This window comes from Cricetulus griseus (genome assembly GCF_003668045.3).
Source record: "Cricetulus griseus strain 17A/GY chromosome 1 unlocalized genomic scaffold, alternate assembly CriGri-PICRH-1.0 chr1_1, whole genome shotgun sequence".
NCBI classification, from domain to species: Eukaryota; Metazoa; Chordata; class Mammalia; order Rodentia; family Cricetidae; genus Cricetulus; species Cricetulus griseus.
This window is the reverse complement of record NW_023276807.1, coordinates 166,422-183,609: the sequence shown is the minus strand read 5'-3', so window position 1 is coordinate 183,609 and position 17,188 is coordinate 166,422. Positions and strand designations below refer to the sequence as shown.

Genomic DNA, 17,188 nt, shown 5'->3' with positions numbered 1-17,188 from the left:
AGACTGGGGTGTTCAAAGCCAGACTCTGGAAACCCATAGCAGATCCCTCCTCACCCTTAATTGGAGCGCAAGACCAGAAATGTGCAAGGCCTGGGCTGGACTATTCAGAGAACAGCAAGATCCATCCCAAGTTTGACCCTCCAGATCTAACAGTCCTTTTGTTACAAGAACAGCCATGTGTGCACAGACCCACAGCCAACTTCATTGTTTTGTGAAAAGACTAGGCAGGGGCTTCATCCTCATTTGAACTGTGACCTGCACCAGAGGCAGTGACCCTCATCTCGCTCTACCTCACTCTACCATCTGGCCCAGTGAGCACCTGGGATACACTATATCATACACTGGTATCATTGGGGATGGACACGGCAAATAAATAAATGTAATAAAAAATTCAAGTGCAAATCCTAGAGATGGGAAATGAGTTATCCAAGGTGACGTAGCTAAGGGGAACATTTACACAGAGGCCACAGCAATCAGCAACACCACCCCAGGCATGTCCAGCTCCAGGCCCATCCATCAACTCTACCACCCACCAGCCCCAACCACCAGGCGTAAGTGTCATCAAGCACACTGCACTATGTGGCCATGTAAGGTACACTCACTGGGTACTACTCAGGGTCACATATGGCCCTGGTCCCTGTAGCATCCAGCAGTTAGCCACTTGTCAGGAGAATGACAAACCGGTTCAATGACAAGGACAGTTCTTGAGGAGGTCTGAGTGGTGCTGCTCACCCCCTTCATACCTTAGTTGAGGTCCAAGATGCACAGACAAAGCATCTTCCCATGCCTGTTTGTGGGCATACAAACAGACTCAGTGCTCACCGTTATCTGGGTAAGCTCCTACGTCTCCCACTGACCCCAAAATCAGGGTTTCTCAATATCTACCTATGAATAACCTTGCCCCAGATCACTTGGAGAGTCTGGTCGACAATACAGATCCTGGGGCCCACCCTGAAGAGAGAGAGAGACATTACACCTCTGGCAGGGCACTCAAACCAGCAAGCTCCAGCTTCAGTGAGAGACTATCCTAGAGAATAAGGAAAAGAGGAGAGAGGCTGACCTCTGACTGCCACACACTGGTGCATGTACACACACAGGCATTCACCACACACACACTGCATGCATATCTCATGTGTGTGTGCATGTGGGTGTGTGCATGTGTGTGTGCATGTGTGTGTGTGTCTGCATGTCTGTGCACACGTATGGGTGCATGTGTGTGTTTTGAAAGAGAGAGATGAACAGTAAGAGTATTCCCACCATCTGAGGGATGAGGGACCAGGTGGAGCAATCAGTGCAAAGCAGAGAGCTTAGAGAGGAGATGTGGAGAAGAGAAAAAGATGTGACCTGTGACAGCCACAGTGTGACTACCATCATGTGACCCTGGCTGGGAAGCTAGGCCACATGGTATTAGTATCACACCAGTTTTGTAAGGCACAGGGGCCGGGTTGCATCCCCAGCATCTAGAATAGTAACCACATGCAGAGTGGATAAACAAATCCTGCTGGGGTGTAGGGACCTGAGCCTATAATCTCAGCACTAAGAGGCAGAGGCAGGGAGATCTCAAGTTGGAGGGCTACCTGGCAAGATCTTGTCTCAATACATAAATAAATGAGTAAGTCTCCGTTTTAAGCCCGAGGGAAGGAAGCATAGTAAGACTAGCTCATCCAAATCTGCCACTAGCACACCCTACAACAGTGCTTCTCAACCTTCCTAGTGCTGTGACCGTTTGATACAGTTCCTCATGTTGTGGTAACCCCCAGCCATAAAATTATTTTTGTTGCTACTTCACAATTGTGATTTTGCTACTGTTATCAATCATAAAGTAAATATCTGATATGCAGATGGTTTTAGGCCACCTCTGTGAAAGCATCATTTGATCCCCAAAGAGGGTCATGACCCACAGGTTGAAAACTGCTATCCTAGACTATGCCTTCCTCAGCCCTGTTTTAGTCTGGGCCCAGAAGTGCCAGTAGGTAGCTTATTGGCATTTTCCTGGTGATTAAAAGCATTTAGAAAGGTACTATCCCACTACGGCCACCTTACACCTGGCAGAGCCTAGAAGCCAGTAAGAGCATGAAGGTGACATTGTGTACTGTGCCCTTGGGAATCTCAAACCTGGGGCTGGAGGCACTGAGGGCTATGAAAAGATCTTGATGCTCAACAGGAGAAGAAGTCTTGTCCCTTACCAATCCATCACAGTTGCTGATGGCAACAGCTGCCCCAGGCATTCCAGTGACACCTCCAGTGTACACACACTCGTGCTGCAGGGGTTGTCGGAAGAGTTCCTGGAAGTCCTCTTGCCATTCCACCGGGGCTCCAGGTGCCACCAACCTCCGGTTGGGCTGCAGGCTCAAGTGAAGCAGCTTCCCAAAGACAGTCACATTGAAGTAGAGGAAGCGGTGCCTTGCACCACCAGGCCTCAGAGTCTCTTTTTCCAGTCTCAAAGGGCTGCGAGCCACCCGGAGGTGGCTATGTGAAGAGGCTATTGTGGGGGCAGAAACCACATGGGACAAGAAGCGCCCCCGAAAATCCGTGCTGCAGGGCACAGTCACAACATAGTCACGGAGTTTCCCTGAGAGGTGCAGGTCTGTTGGAGGTAAACACAGAGTCACTTCACTGTACACTGTACAAAGGTAAGATGAATCTGGAAAACCCCTGTGGGGAGGGGGGTAGATGGACAGGCAGCCCTGAGCATCACTTATTATCATAGATCCCTTAGCCTAAGTTCATTCTTTTTCTCCCCATTACTTCCTGAGCCTACATAGTCACCCTGTACTTTGTTGAACGGCATTCAGGTAGACATAAATTTGTGAATGTACATTCTCACTGTAGCTGTCCAGTCTTTCTTTTATATTTAGCAGAAGTAAATAAATGATGTCAAACAGAGTCCCATCACCATAGCAACAAGCCTTCCAACCTTGAGCACTGCCTAGAAAGGGCTGAAATTCCAGATCTGCCTCAACTCCCCCAGTGTACTGAGGTCACCAGCCTGGGATAGGGGCCTCGCCAAGCTCCCAAGAATGCAGCTGCCAAAACAAACACACCTAGAAACCCAGGGGACCCTAGCCCTTGGCACAGAGAAAGGAGGGGCTGGAGAAGAGAGCAAGGGAATGCACCGTTATATATTTTTCCGAGGTTAGACAGGAAACTTTTTAAAGTAATGCAATGGCTGAGACTTCTGCACTGCCCAGCCCCAAGCAGGATAAATATAGAGCTTCAAAAATAAAAAGAGACACAGGGGGGTGACCTGCCCACTTGGGCTGACTGAAGTGTGAGGTCATGGCCCCATACTGTAGGCCATTTGCCAGGCAGTGGGCCCCATCCTCACACAGCTCTCTCCCTCCCTGTGCACAGCCAGGCAGGGATGACAGCTCACTGGCTCCCAGGCCTGGTGATTCATGGATACAAGTTGGAAGGAATTTCCACTTCTCCATAGTCCTATCCTCGCCTCCCCAACTCACAGCACTGATAAAAACACACACAGAAGAAGGATGAGCCTTCAATACCCCCTGGGGTGATTGTAAATGGGGGGGTGGCATTCCTTTATCTTTTAGCTTGGGACAGCAAAGGAACCCAAGACTGTGCAAAATGGGGCCCACTTGGGCACATGAACCCTGCCCAGAAATGACGGAACCTTTTCTTATGCCCAAAAGCACCCGAAGGTGCTATAAGATGCATGTAGTTATGTCTCTGGTCTATGCCTGGGAGATGACCTACGGTGTCTGAGCATGCCATGTGGGGGGCTTGGAGGGAAATTGGGAATGGACCTCTTTTCTGGTCAGAAGCAACAGTGCCCACGGTGTTCTGCTATGGGAAGCCATCACCTGCTAGCCTGATTCCGTGTGGGACAACTAGACAGGCACACTCAGACATGTACGTGCACCCAATTCCACAAGTGCCACCCGAGTTGGAGACAAGGCATTAAAAGATCAAGAGAAGTAGGGGAAGAAAGGGGGAGGATGGGCTCACTGACTTTTTCTCACAGGAAAAGACTCCTGCTCCCAATCCCCTCCTGCAGGTCACTTCTCCAGTGGCAGAAAGGGGCAGAAATCGCTAAAAGCAGCCAAAATGAAGCAACTTAGCCTGTACTAGGCACACAATCTTCCACCTCCCTCGAACCTTGCCAGGCTGGCTCCTGCATCCTGGGGCCACTCTGACCGCTAGCACCCCTGAGACCCCACGTCCCCGCGCGACCGGCCCGCACGCACCTGGGGTCTGACTGCCCGCGGCGGCGCAGAGCGTGCAGTACCAGGGCAGCAGGCAGGGCAGCAGCGCGCAGAGCCGAGCCATGTGGCCGCGCGCACGGGGACGGGGACGGGGACGGGCAGGCGCCCGAGTCCCCGGACTGCCCGGATCGCAGACCAGCAGGCAGCCTCCGCCTCCTGCCGGCCCGCTCCCGGCCCCCACGGCAAGGCGCCCGCACTGCTGGCTCCAGCTGCAGCCACTCTGTCCGCCCGCCCGCGCTGTCCCGAGCAGCCCGGACTCGGCGAGACCCGCTAGGGGCGCGGGGCGGGTACACGGGCAGGGCGGGCCGCGCGGCTCGGGCGGGGGCGCGGGCGCCCGGGCGGGGGCGGGCCTGGCGAGCCACAGCGTGCGGCCCGGATCGGAAGTGCCACGCGGAGCTCGCGCGGGGGCTCCTGGAGCACGGGGCGATCGTCCCTTCAGACGCCAGAGCTTTCCGGAGCAGAGCGACGGGCCTGAACGGCTTCCCATGGCCGCTCCGCCCCCTTTGCCGGCTCTGTGGCTACTCCAGAGCCATGGCTCTTAGGGGTATCCCGCAAGGTTTTGAAGGAGAGGATGGGGATCTCCCCCCTCCCCGGGATGCCATTCTAGCTCTTGACCCCTAGGATCTGCCCACTTTGTAGATGACAGCGCCATGGATCTTAGGGTACTTCCACTCTTCTGTGTCCTGATCAAAAGCAGGGCACAGGAAGGTAAAGAGAGGAGCCCTGCAGGGCCATATACAGCCCAACTGCCCAAATGGAAATCGAGCGCTGAGCCTGTTTCCTCATCTGTGGCATAGCTGTTAACCACAGCGCACAAAAGACACACAATAAACGATGAACGCCCAGCATGTCCACCTCTGGCACAGGACCGCACACTGTAGCCTGCAATGAAAAGAACAGAGAGAGCATCTCACAGGCACAACAGATGCTGGCTTGGCGATTTGAGACAAGTTCCACTGTCAGGGCCCACAGCCCATCAGAAAACCCCATGTTCTTGTTTCACTTTACAAGGATGTTCTTAATAATTTGAAATTAGACTATAACCCAAACTACTCACAGGTGGAGACTTAGAGAAAGGAGGGTCGGGTTGGCTTTGCTATTTTTATTGTTCTCTTGTTGTGTTTAACTGTGGCTATGGCTGTGAAATAACACTGAGGTTTGGGGAGGCCAGCTCATTTCCGAATCAGCTCAGAGAGCTGATACCCATTCTATCCCAAGTGACATCAAAGCACTCAGTTATAAATGGCACCAACCACCAAACGAATCGAATGTGCAGTGTTTCTTTCTCGTTAAGACCAGTGAGGTCAAGACAAGGCAGGGGGGCTATGTGTGAAGTTGATAGGGGCAGGAAGTGGGCCAGTGTTGAAGAAGGGACAAGGAGATGACCAGGCTGTAGGGTACAAAGGTTCAGCTCCAGAACTCTGCATATCTAAGATATGATTCTAAGATAATGGCTTGCCTTCCCAGGGCCTCAGTCTTCCAAGCTGTAAAGTGGAAACAGATGTGACAAAGTGACATAAGGATAGCTCACAAGTCATCTCAGAAGACCCCTCTAGAAGGCCCAGGCACCCTGACCCAACTCCACCTCCTCTTCCTGCCCCCCAGTGGAGCACAAACTACAGCTGCCGCCCCAGAGTCTGAGTCATGAGCTGTGGGCTGGGGCCTTCCCTGGAGCCAGCCTTGGCAAAGAGAAATCAAAACCTCATCCTATTTCTCTGCCCCCACCTCCTTTCCCCAAGGCTACAATGGTTGCTTGTGTTGGCCAAGGATTATGTATCCAGGCCCTTTTCTACTGAGAAAGGCTTTGTTAGGGTGAGGGCGATGGGGACAAAGGTAAGGAAGGGGCTGGGTAGCCCTGCTTGTAGATGTGAACAGGGCCGTGTGAAGAAACCCACTGCTCTAGCCTGGAGACCCTCCTAGGAAGGCAAGTTCTGGGTTCCTCAAGCTGATGCCTTGGGACTTTGTGCAGGGGACAGTGGTTTGGTGGGGAGGGTGGGTGGCACACTCTACACTCTGGACAATAGCCTTCCCACACTGATCCAATGCTCAGTGCAAGGTTCCAGGGAGGAAGATGCTAGAAGGTGTCATTTGTCACGTTTGTCACCAGGGACCAGAGAAGGCTCATATTCCAATAAGCTTTGCACCAGGTGAAAGAAGACTGGAGGAATGCCAATGGATAGAGGAGCAGGGTGGCTAGCAAGGACAAGGGGATGTCGAGGAGGAGGAGGAGCCTGGAGAAGATAGGGAAGCCTGGCTGGGAGGGAGGAGGTGGACCAGCCTGCCTGGAGTGAGTGTCCCACACAGAAGAAAAGGCAGTATTAGCTAGACACCATGATCCAGTCACCCAGAAGCGGGGGGGAGGGGGGGGGCAGTGTACTACTGAGAGACGGCAGTGTGAGGAGGATCCATTGAGGGGACTGAAGATGTGCCCAACCTCCACTCTTCTGAGAACCCCAAATCCCAGAGGTTAGTATCTACACTAACAGGGGCCAGTCTCCAGCTCAATAATTCCCCTTTATTTTACCGCTAGACAACTGAGGTCACACAACTCATTCAGTTGGGGGGACACACCCCCAATTGATTCCCTCCTCCCCCACTGCCTCCTCTGTGGAAAAAGAGCCTCCAAGGAGCAAGCCCACTTCCTTCCCTCTTTCTGGTGGTACAGGGTGAAGATTAGCTGGCTCAAGGTTGAGACACAACATGTCTTTACCTTAGGGAGTTCTCAATGCCCCCTCCCCAGGGTGTGAGTTTCAGACAAATGTTGTCACAGAATATGTGACTAGAGGCAGTGTTGTCTCAGAATAGGTTCAGCCGGTGGCTGTGGTTTGTTGAGTATCAGCTGCTATTACAGACAATGGCATGTCTGATTACCACTCAGAGGAGGTGAAAACCCCCAAACACAGAAAGAGGGTTCTCATCTTAGGACCCTTGATACAACCAGTGGCTCTGAGGTTCTCAATAGAGGAAGAGAGTCCCACCAGAGTTCAGTGCAAACCACCACTATCCCAGGTCACCTCTGAATTCAGAGCAGACTCCAAAGAGCTCCCAAATTCAGCATCCTCTTATTAAGACACACTCATACCCACAACACCCAGAACACGACACGCTTCTCCTGAACAGTACCACAATGTGTTTCTAACAGATCTCCTCTCTGATCCCTCCAGCTATATCCAGAAGAGATAGCCCCTCACAACGTGCGGCTTTCTGCTAGCCAGACCTCCAAAGCCTTCATCAGGCTTATGATAGAGGCCAAACCCTTTGTTCCCCATCCTCCTGTCTCATAGCCCTCCAGCCTAGCTAGTGCCCTATGGGAGATTCTGATGTTTGATCAACTTTAAGGGTTACAGCTCTACTAAATAAGGCCTTAAAAATTGGGGCCAATTAGGACAAAGAATAAACGAAGTCTTGTGACCTGCCATTCATCCTGGCTACCGGACCTCAGCCATCCCAATCTCCAAGGCCTGGCCTGGAGCACAGCTGAGCCCCAGCAGCCCTAGGAAGAACGCTGTGAGCATCCAGAGGACAGGGAGAGATCCGTGCCTCGTGGCCTTTTTCCACATCCTCCTCCTTGTTCTCCCCAGCGTTTCCTCCGCACATTTTTGGCAACTGTCTAATGTCCGTATCTAGGAGACCCGGCTGGGTTCAGCTAACCACAGTGACTTGTCTTGTATTACAGAACGGAGGACATCCCCCGAGAGCAGCTGGTCCATGAGGTCAGTTAGAAACAACGCTGTTTGCACCCTATGTGTAACCGTTGCATGGCGTGATTGCTCCATGTTGGGGGGCTCCGAGAAAGGAAGTCTCCTTGTCCCTGTGGGCAGGAGGCCAGAAAGACAGCTGTCCTTCCCAGCTCTGGTTCTGTGATTTCTGCCTCAGAAACTGTAAGGTCTGTGCTTGGGATGTAGGCACCCTCCTCCCTGGAGGCCAGTGGACAGCAATAAAGCAAAAAACCAGAGCCTTCTGGTGCTTCCTGGAGACCTCAGAAAATCTGTCTGTTTCCCACAAGTTTTTCTTGCAGCCCTGGTGCCCTTTCAGATGCCGTGGTGGTACCCCGCAGCTAAGAACAGTCAGGCCTCCATATTGCTCCTTTTTCTAGAGCAATTAGGGTACCTGTAGCCGATTTTGTTGTTTTTTTTATGTTAAATAGCATCTCATAAAAAGGAATCCCAGGGTAGTAAGATGACTCGCCAGGTGAAGGGACTTGCCCCCAATCCTGACAACCTGAGTTCAAATCCCAGAATCCCCATGGCAGAAGGTGGAAAGTTGTCCCCAGTGTACCCGCACATGAACCAACACACACGCACACACACACACACACACACACACACACACACACACACACGCACTACATAAACAAACAAATCAACAAACTAAAAAAAAAGAAAGATCTAAAAGCAAGCCTGTTCTTGACCTGATGAATTTGCCACCTAAAAATGATTCCACGAATTGTGGAATTAGCCTTCATGTCCATCAGCAGATTAGTGGGGAAAAAAAATGTAGTCCATGTACACTGTGGAGGTTCATTCAGCCATGAAGAAGAATGTGTTTATATCATTTGTGGGAAAACTGAAGGAACTAGAGATCACCATAAAAAGGGACTCAGAAGGACAAATGCCAAATGTCCCCTCAATTGTTGATCCTAGATTTCATGTAGATGCATTAAACCACTTACTTGTTATATATTTTTTAAAGATTTTATTATTTATACAGTCTTCTGCCTACATGCCAGCAGAGGGCACCAGATCTCATTCAAGGTGGTTATGAGCCACCATGTGGTTGCTGGGAATTGGACTCAGGACCTCTGGAAGAACAGTCAGTGCTCTTAACCGCTGAGCCATGTCTCCAGCCCCCTACTTGTTATATTTTTAAGCTCTCCTTCTACACTGCCATACTTGGTGCTTAGTGTCATCTTAGTGGACAGGTTTGTCCACTCTTAGTCACAAAATGACTTCACTGCACCAGATGCAGTAGTGACCAGGCTCAGTGGGAGAGGGGATGCTTTACATTATTACTCAGTTGTGCAAATGAAGGTGGAATAGCATGAAGACACCCCCTCTATTTTCTCATTACCCAGCTCTAATCATTATGAGCACATGGCCAGTATTACATCAGTTCTAGCCCTCTCTCCACACCCAAGTTATTTAAAGCAAACCCACACATCATCTCTCATTCAGCATCCACAGCTAACAGACAACACCTCTAGCTCCTTTAAAAATAAAATCAGGGCCGGGTGTTGGTGATCCACACCTTTAATCCCAACACTCGGGAGGCAGAGGCAGGTGGGTATCTGTGAGTTCGAGGCCAGCCTGGTCTCTGGAAGGAGTGCCAGGATAGGCTCCAAAGCTACACAGTGAAACCCTGTCTCAAAAAAACAAACAAACAAAAAACAAACAAAAAACAAAAACAAAAAAAAATGAAATCAGAGCCAGGAAATGGCTCAACTGGGAAAATGCTTGCCACACAAGCATAAGAACCTGATTTTGACCAACAGTACCCATGTGAACAGGCTGGGCACAGTAGTGATCACTTGTAAATCACTTCCGAGGTTGAAGAAGCAGAGACAGGAAGTTCCCTGAGTGGCCATCCTGGCCGAATCAGCAAGCCCCAGGTACCAGTGAAAGAGTCTATGTCAAAAAACATGGTGAATGGCTCTTCATGAACAACACCGGAGGTTGACTGCTGGCCTCCACATGGGCACACATGAACACATATATACACAAATAAAAATTTCAAGACACAATAGCAAAACAAAGCACAAAACACCATGAGTTTGGTGCACCCAAACAATTCTTTAAAAGTCATTGTTCACACTTTCCCAGTTAGCATGAAAAATCCACTTGTCTTGATTTTGCAGTGTGGAGTTTGAACCCAGGCCTCATGGATGCTAGGTAAGCATTCATATCAGAAGCTATAGCCTCAGACCTTGACCTAAAGTATTGTTTTCTTTGGTTTTGTTTGAGATAGGGTCTCACACAGCCCAGGCTAGCATTGAACTCATTATTTGGCCAAGGATGACTTTGAACTTCTGATCCTCCTGCCTCCATCTCTCAAATACAGGATTATAGGAGTGTACCACCACGGCCATTTTATGAGGTGCTTGGCATGGAACCCAGAGCTTTGTGGAGATGAGAGTAGAAATGCCACCTGCTGTAAAGAAAGGACAGAGGCCAGATGTGGTAGCATACACATTTAATATCAATGCTTGGGGAGCAGAGGAAGGCTGGTCTCTGTGAGTTCAAGGCCAGGAACTTGCTATATAGACTAGGCTGGTGAGGGCTACACACTAAGATCTTGTGAAAAAATAAATACATTTTTAAAAGAAGAGAAGAGAGAGATTAGGGGCAGGGGTGGTTGGACAGAGTCCCACCAGCTGTCAGTCCAGAAGCTCTGTGAGAAACAAGGAACAGAAGCCATCAGATGGAATAACAATGGGGTCTCAGCTTCCTTTTAGAAACTGAAAGCCCTGAATGACTGAGAAGCCCTCTTTGTGGCAACCACTCAGGGGCAATCTGGCTGGAGGTGACATTCGGTCATTTCCAGGACAAACTGCCCTGTCACACTGAGTCACGCAGATACCTGGAAATTCTTGCTTTCACTTTGGTCAGAGCTTTCGCAAACCTCATCTCAAATGTTAGCGGTCCCAAGTTGTCACCCAAGTGTCCTTTCAGAGGCAAGCACTTCTACCCAACATCCCGCCATTTTAGAGGACAGAGATGTTTACTGAGCATCTACTATGTGCCTGGCACCTTGTAAAGTACTGTAGGGTCCCCAGTATATATTAGTTCTTCCCACTTTACATAGTAGGAAGGTGGTTCTAAGGGCTTGAAGGGCACCTGCTTGGGACCTAGCAAGAGACAGATAGCCTTATGACACCTAACATTTTCCCTACAAGGAAAAGTCCTGCTAGACAAGGATGCTACAGTTCCAGTCAAAGCTCCTTCTAAACAGTTAGGTAGTGATGGGGCAGCTAGGCACTGTTGGGCTGACTCTCCAGCCTCTGCATCCCAGCTTCATTGGGGACACCAGTGGGTGAGTAATGTCACATCTGCAGTGCCTCTCAGTTTAAACTCATGATGCAGTCTCTGGGCCTTCCTTCAGCCTGAGGATGCCTTTGCCCATGCCTAGGGACCTCTTTCACAGGTTCATATCCTAGGCAGTCCTCCCAGGAACAGACCACCCTACTACCCCCCCACACACACACACCGCATGTCATTCCATGTTCCTTCAAAGCTGTTAGCTTGGGCTTCCTGTACCAAACTACTAATTTTTTTTTCCTTTTTATCTTACACGCATGGGTGTTTTGCCTGCTTGTATGTTTTGTACACATATGTGCAATGCCTGGTGAGGGTAGAAGAGGGCATTGGATCTCCTGGGACTAGAATTACAGACATTTGTAAGCCACCATGAGGGTGCTAGCACTCAAACCTGAGTCCTTTGGAAGAGCAACCAGTGCATTTTAACACCTGAGCCGTCACTACAGCCCCTTCTTGTACTGAACTCTACATCAGCTTAATACATGCAAACCAGCTGTCTCATTTCACGTCTGTGCCCTGTCTTTAAAGCTGAACCCTACAGAGGCTTTCCAAATGTTTGATGTGTCTGGACGATTGCTACATTGTTTCATAAACTCACTGAATGTTCGGAGCTTCCTATTATGATCTGGAGAGACATACACTTCTTGTTGAAGTCTTTTGGGTTTGTCTGTTTTTGAGACAGAGTCTCCTCTTCCTGTGTAGCCCGGGTTGGCCTTGAGTTTATTAAGATCTTGCTAGCTCAGCTTGGGATTACAGGCTTGCAAAACACACCTAGTTTAAAGAATTTCTTATGCTTTTCTTTCCTCTTCCCTTCTTTTCTAGGCTGGCTTGCAGACTCCCGCCTCAGCTTCCCAAGAAGCTGGGACTGCAAGCAGAGCAACACCACACCCACCTCTCACACATTTCTGTTTTATTTTGTGGCTGCGGTTTCATTGGTATATGCTTCTTTAATCCATTTTTACCTTTAGCCAGGCAGAAAGTACCCTGAGCTTTGCGAACAGTAGGCAAACACTGTGCCATCCCCAGCCCCACTCCCCCCCGCCCCCTCCTCTCCTACACATTATTTTTATTTCATTATTTTACAGTTCTTTGTGTACGGGAGAGGTGCCACAGTTCATACATAGAGGACAAGTTTACAGAAGTCAGTTCCCTCCTTTCACAGTGTGGGTCCTGGAGATGGAACTCAGGTTCTCAGTCTTGGCAGCAAGCTCCTTTGCCCACTGAGCCATCTCACCACCCCATCTCCTATACATTTCTTAAGGGCAAAGCCTATTCTTTGCTCACATTTAGTTTCATCAGGCCTTGGCACACAAAAGGATCTCAATAAATGTGTAGCCAATCAGATAATATTAAAGCTTCCCGCCCCCTCAGCAGGCTCTCCAGGGGGCTGGGAAATTCCCAGAGAGTTGGAACTCACTGCTACATGGCTGTGGAAATGAATTAGATTAGGACAGAAAATATCTCTATGTGTACTAGGATGGGGCCCTGCAGGCCAGGCCCGTGGCAGGGCTACCTAACAGTATGTCCAAGAAAGTCACCATCGTCACTGCTGGTGACCCCCTTGAGAAAAAAGATCCCTAGGAGAGAAATGGGCTATGACTGAAATGTAAAACGTCCTTTGCAGGTCCACGTGTTTGGAGTCTAGGTGCAGAAAAAGGATCTCTCTGGAACTATAGACTATGAGGTCTATAGCCCTGATCACTGCCTGTCTTGTCTCTACTTCCTGGTCCCCAGAGATATGAGCAAGGAACCTCATATTCCTGTTACCTGAGCCTCGAGCTGCACCTGCCTCCATTGCTTCCCCTATAATGATGAACACCTTCCTCAACTGTGAGCCAATAAAGCCTTCCTCCTGGGAGTTGCTTCTTAGCAGGCCTTTGTCCCAGCACTTGAGAAACAGGCAGGAGGACTTCGAGTTCAAGGTTAACCTGGGCTTCTAACAAGAGCCTATCTCAAAACAAAACAAAACAAACAAACAAACAAACAAAAACCGAAAGGAAGGAAGGAAAAAAGAAATCTCAAAAAAAAAGAAAGAAAAAAGAAAAGAAAGAAAGTAAATGTATCATTTGTTATTTATTATTTGTTTATTTTTCTCACAAAAGTCCATTCTACACAGACCAGCATCTAGCAGACAGGACATGCTGTGTGTGAGTCAGCCAAAGATAACGTGTCCGAAGTTGGGTTAAAAATGAGGTTGCTAACTTTTCCATGTAGCCCTGGTGGCAAAGATAATGTCCTCATTTCAGAAAGAAGGCCACCTGAGGTCGGAGAAGCTTACATACCCCATGTAAGGGCACACAGCTAGTTGGGACTTGGAGGCAACTCTCCAGACTCCAAAGACATCAGTCTCCATGCTCTTATCAGGTTTGCAAGCATTCAACCTGTCATTTCTTGTCAAACTAGTGGCTTCTCCTCCCTGCAGGGAGAGAAGTTTATCCTTAGAGTGCATGTTCTACCGCCATACCTGAACTTGGCCACACTGCAGGTGGATTTCAGGGAAATCCTGGACTGATGGTAAAGTTAGCAGTGGAAGGTGAGCGAGGCTGTCAGCCTCCAGGGAGGAGTCTTGAGAACTCAGGGTAAGTGCTCCATCATCTTCCCTGACAGCTGACATGACACGGAGCAGCCACTATTAGTCACCCACTGGCCATGATGCTGTTGCCTTTTTTTTTTTTTTTTTAAGTCAGAAACAGCTGAACCCAGCTGGGCCCTCCAGCAGCCCCAGTGTTTGGCTCCCAGGCCTCAGGGCTGTTTTTGGCAAGATCTCCAGCTTAGTTAGCCAAGTCATAGTTGGGAAGCTGGGAGGTGGTAGGGTGGGAACCGGGTCAGAAGTTCCTCTCAGGGCCCCTGACTCAGTCACCAGCTGGCTGCTTTAGGGCCAGGAGAGCTGAGCTTCTGCCTTAGGTGGAGCTCTGCACAGAGCCACAGAAAGAGGAAGTCTCCAGAGAGCAAAGTAAGTGCACGGTGAATTAAAACACAGAGAGAAGACCCAAATCTGGATGGAGCTAAAAATGACCTCTAGATTGTATGTTACAAGACGCAAAACCAGCGCCCCTGACCTACGCTGTCCTACAGCCCACTGCAGCTGGCCAAGGGGAGCTTCCTCTGGCTCAGGGAAGCTGACCTCAACTGAGTTTTCCAAAATAAATAGGTAGGACATCCAGCCCCACTGTCCAGAGAGCAGCTAGAGACATGTCCTTCCTACAGGCCGAGCCCCCTATGACCTCACCCTGCAAACTGACCAGGCAAAGAAAGCGGACCTGGACATTGGCTTTTGTAGTGAAAGGCACATATTATCAGTGTTCAAAACACACAGACCCAGCTTGGGTTTAGGGTCTCAGGAAGAAATGCCAGTGATTGAGGGCTATCTGTGGGAGGGGTCCCACCCTGCTTTGGGTTCCAGCAGCTCTCTGACCACCTGGGCTCAGTCTGGACTGTCCTGAGCTCTCCATCAGCTCTGATGTTTGCTGCTGAGTTAGGCGAACTCCTACACTGACTTGAGGGGAGAATCTGCTACTCTTTAAATGACTGTGAACTTATTTCCAAAGTCATCCTTTTCGTTTCAGCTAAAAACTCTTAGGAAAAACTTACAAGGAACATCTAAGGTCATTACGTCACTATGACTCATTCCTTTTAGACAACCCAAAATAAACTTGGCTGGTTACAATACTGAACTGAGCATGCCCAGTGGCATTCATATCTGCCATATTTCCTTCTTGAACACATGGTCTAGGACTTGCAACCGAGCATGCTCAGGAATGTGTCAGCCATCTTTCCTGTTGGAATGTGGCTTTCTAGGACTTTAAACTGAGCATGCTCAGGAGTATGCCTGCCCCTGCATTGGCTTTCTTTTGTGGATATGTATAGAATTTCTGGTGTTTCCTTTTTCTCCCAGAGGGCATTGCTCTGTGAATAACTCAGGACACTCCTCACTTTCTGCAAGTGATAAACCTGCCCTCATCCTTTTAACTCCTCAATGGGCTTTTCAGATTTGCACTCACTAAGACGTAAGCCTGCCGAGTTCACTTCCACAGCCCTTGGGTCTGCTTGCAAGAAGGTAAAGAGCAGAAAAAGTGGCTCTGTGTAGTGGTGCACCCCTTTAATCCCAGCACTCAGGAGGCTGAGACAGGTGGATCTCTGAAAATTCCAAGCTAGCCAGAGCTACACAGTGAGCCCCCCCCCCCCGCCCGCGCCCCATCTGCAAAAATATCCGGGAGGGGTGACATTTAAGCAGGTGATCTCCATCCCAACTCCTGCTTCATTAGCTGTGAGGGACCCTTACTCCTAACTTCTCACTACTGGCCAACTCTGCTTCCTTTTTTCCATCATCCCCCAAGGAGACTTTAGATGCCTGGGTCTTGCTGCTCCTCACTCCCATTTCCTTAAGACAAATGGGAATCACAAGCAGTGGCTGAACAGGGGTGGGTTGTGTTTAATGGGTGGGTCTGAGCACACAGGGGGCTGTGTGACAGGCTGTGGCAGACAAAGGAGGGCCGCCCAGGACACAGACGGCAGATCCAGGAACAGTGTATTAAGGGAGAAAGGATTTCTTTTGGCTCTAGTTTGAGTGGTTACTGTCCATGTGGCCCAGGAAGGCATGGCTGGGGTGGCTACACGGCAGCAGGTATGTGGATAGAGCACCTCACATCGTGACAGGCAGAATGAGGTTGCATCATCCTACAGTCCTGTGTCTGCCAGCTAGGGCCTATGCCCAGGAGATGCAGCAGCCTCTTGCAACAATGCCACCAGCTAGGGACTAAGCATTCAAACACATGAGCTTATGGAAATTATACATTTAATCTATGACATTCTGTCCCTGGTCTCCAAAAGCTTTGTCTTAGACTGGTTCTACCCCATACCTGCGGCTTTCCTTGGCAGATGCACCACCTCCTACAATATACTGGTGTGGTGGTTTGAAAGAAAATGGCCCCCAAAGAGAGTGGCACTATTAGGAGGTGTGGCCTTATTGGAGTAGATGCTATCTTGCTGGAGGAAGTGTGTCACAGTGTGGGCAGGATTGGAGGTCTCATATACGCTCAAGATACTTACTACCCAGTGTCTCAGACTACTTCCTGTTGCCTGGAAGATGTAGAACTCTCAGCTTCTTCTCCAGCACCATGTCTTCCTGGACACCACCATGTCCCACCATGATGATAATGGACTAAACCTCTGAAACTGTAAACCACCCTCTCAAAAATGTTTTCCTTTATAAGAGTTGTCACGGTCATGGTGTCTCTTCACAGCAATAGAAACCGTAACTAAGATACCTGGAATTTCCATTGCAACTTGGGCTTCCTGTTCACGGTTTTACACACAGCCTACTCATGAGATCCATGCGAGGAATCTGAGCGTGATACACATCACCCAGCTTCACTGGCTTTCTGGAATCCTGGTGCAAGCCTCTATGACCCTGTAATCCTGTATTCTGCAATGCCAGCCAAGATGTAACCTAGAGACCTAATACTGTTTGATCTCACATGGTGGGATGTTTTCTTTTTTTTCTTTCTTTCTTTTTTTTTTCTTGGTTTTTGTTGAGACAGGGTTTCTCATTAGCTTTGGAGGCTGTCCTGGAGCTAGCTCAGTAGACCAGGTTGGCCTTAAACTCACAGAGATCTGCCTGCCTCTGCCTCTGCCTCTGCCTCTGCCTCTGCCTCTCTGCCTCTGCCTCTGCCTCTGCCTCTGCCTCTGCCTCAGCCTCATGAGCGCTGGGATTAAAGGTGTACACCAACACCACCCGGGTACATGGTGGGATTTTAAACTTGCCCTCGAGGTACTATTTCTATTGTCTTAGTTCCCAGTTTAAGCCTGGTTTAGAGGCTGGTTGAGTCACCCTCGGGGGTCTCAAAAAACATTTCTTGGTTTTCTGAGACCTCTTCTGGCCTCCACAGACACTGTGTGTGTGTGTGTGTGTGTGTGTGTGTGTGTGTG

General features: G+C 49.6%; 1 protein-coding gene across 2 annotated transcripts in view; it reads right to left on the bottom strand.

Moving 5' to 3' along the window:
* Adamts14 (ADAM metallopeptidase with thrombospondin type 1 motif 14) overlaps nt 1-4,290 on the bottom strand; it is a 71,055-nt gene extending 66,765 nt beyond the window's left edge. For both annotated transcript variants that reach the window (XM_035453196.1, XM_027388293.2), the window contains exons 1-2: nt 4,209-4,290; nt 2,187-2,587 (exon numbers count right to left, since the gene is read on the bottom strand). In XM_035453196.1, the coding sequence (XP_035309087.1) occupies nt 2,187-2,587; nt 4,209-4,290 (483 nt within the window). The remainder of the gene's footprint in view (nt 1-2,186; nt 2,588-4,208) is intronic.
* Between the last annotated feature and the right edge of the window lie 12,898 nt (nt 4,291-17,188).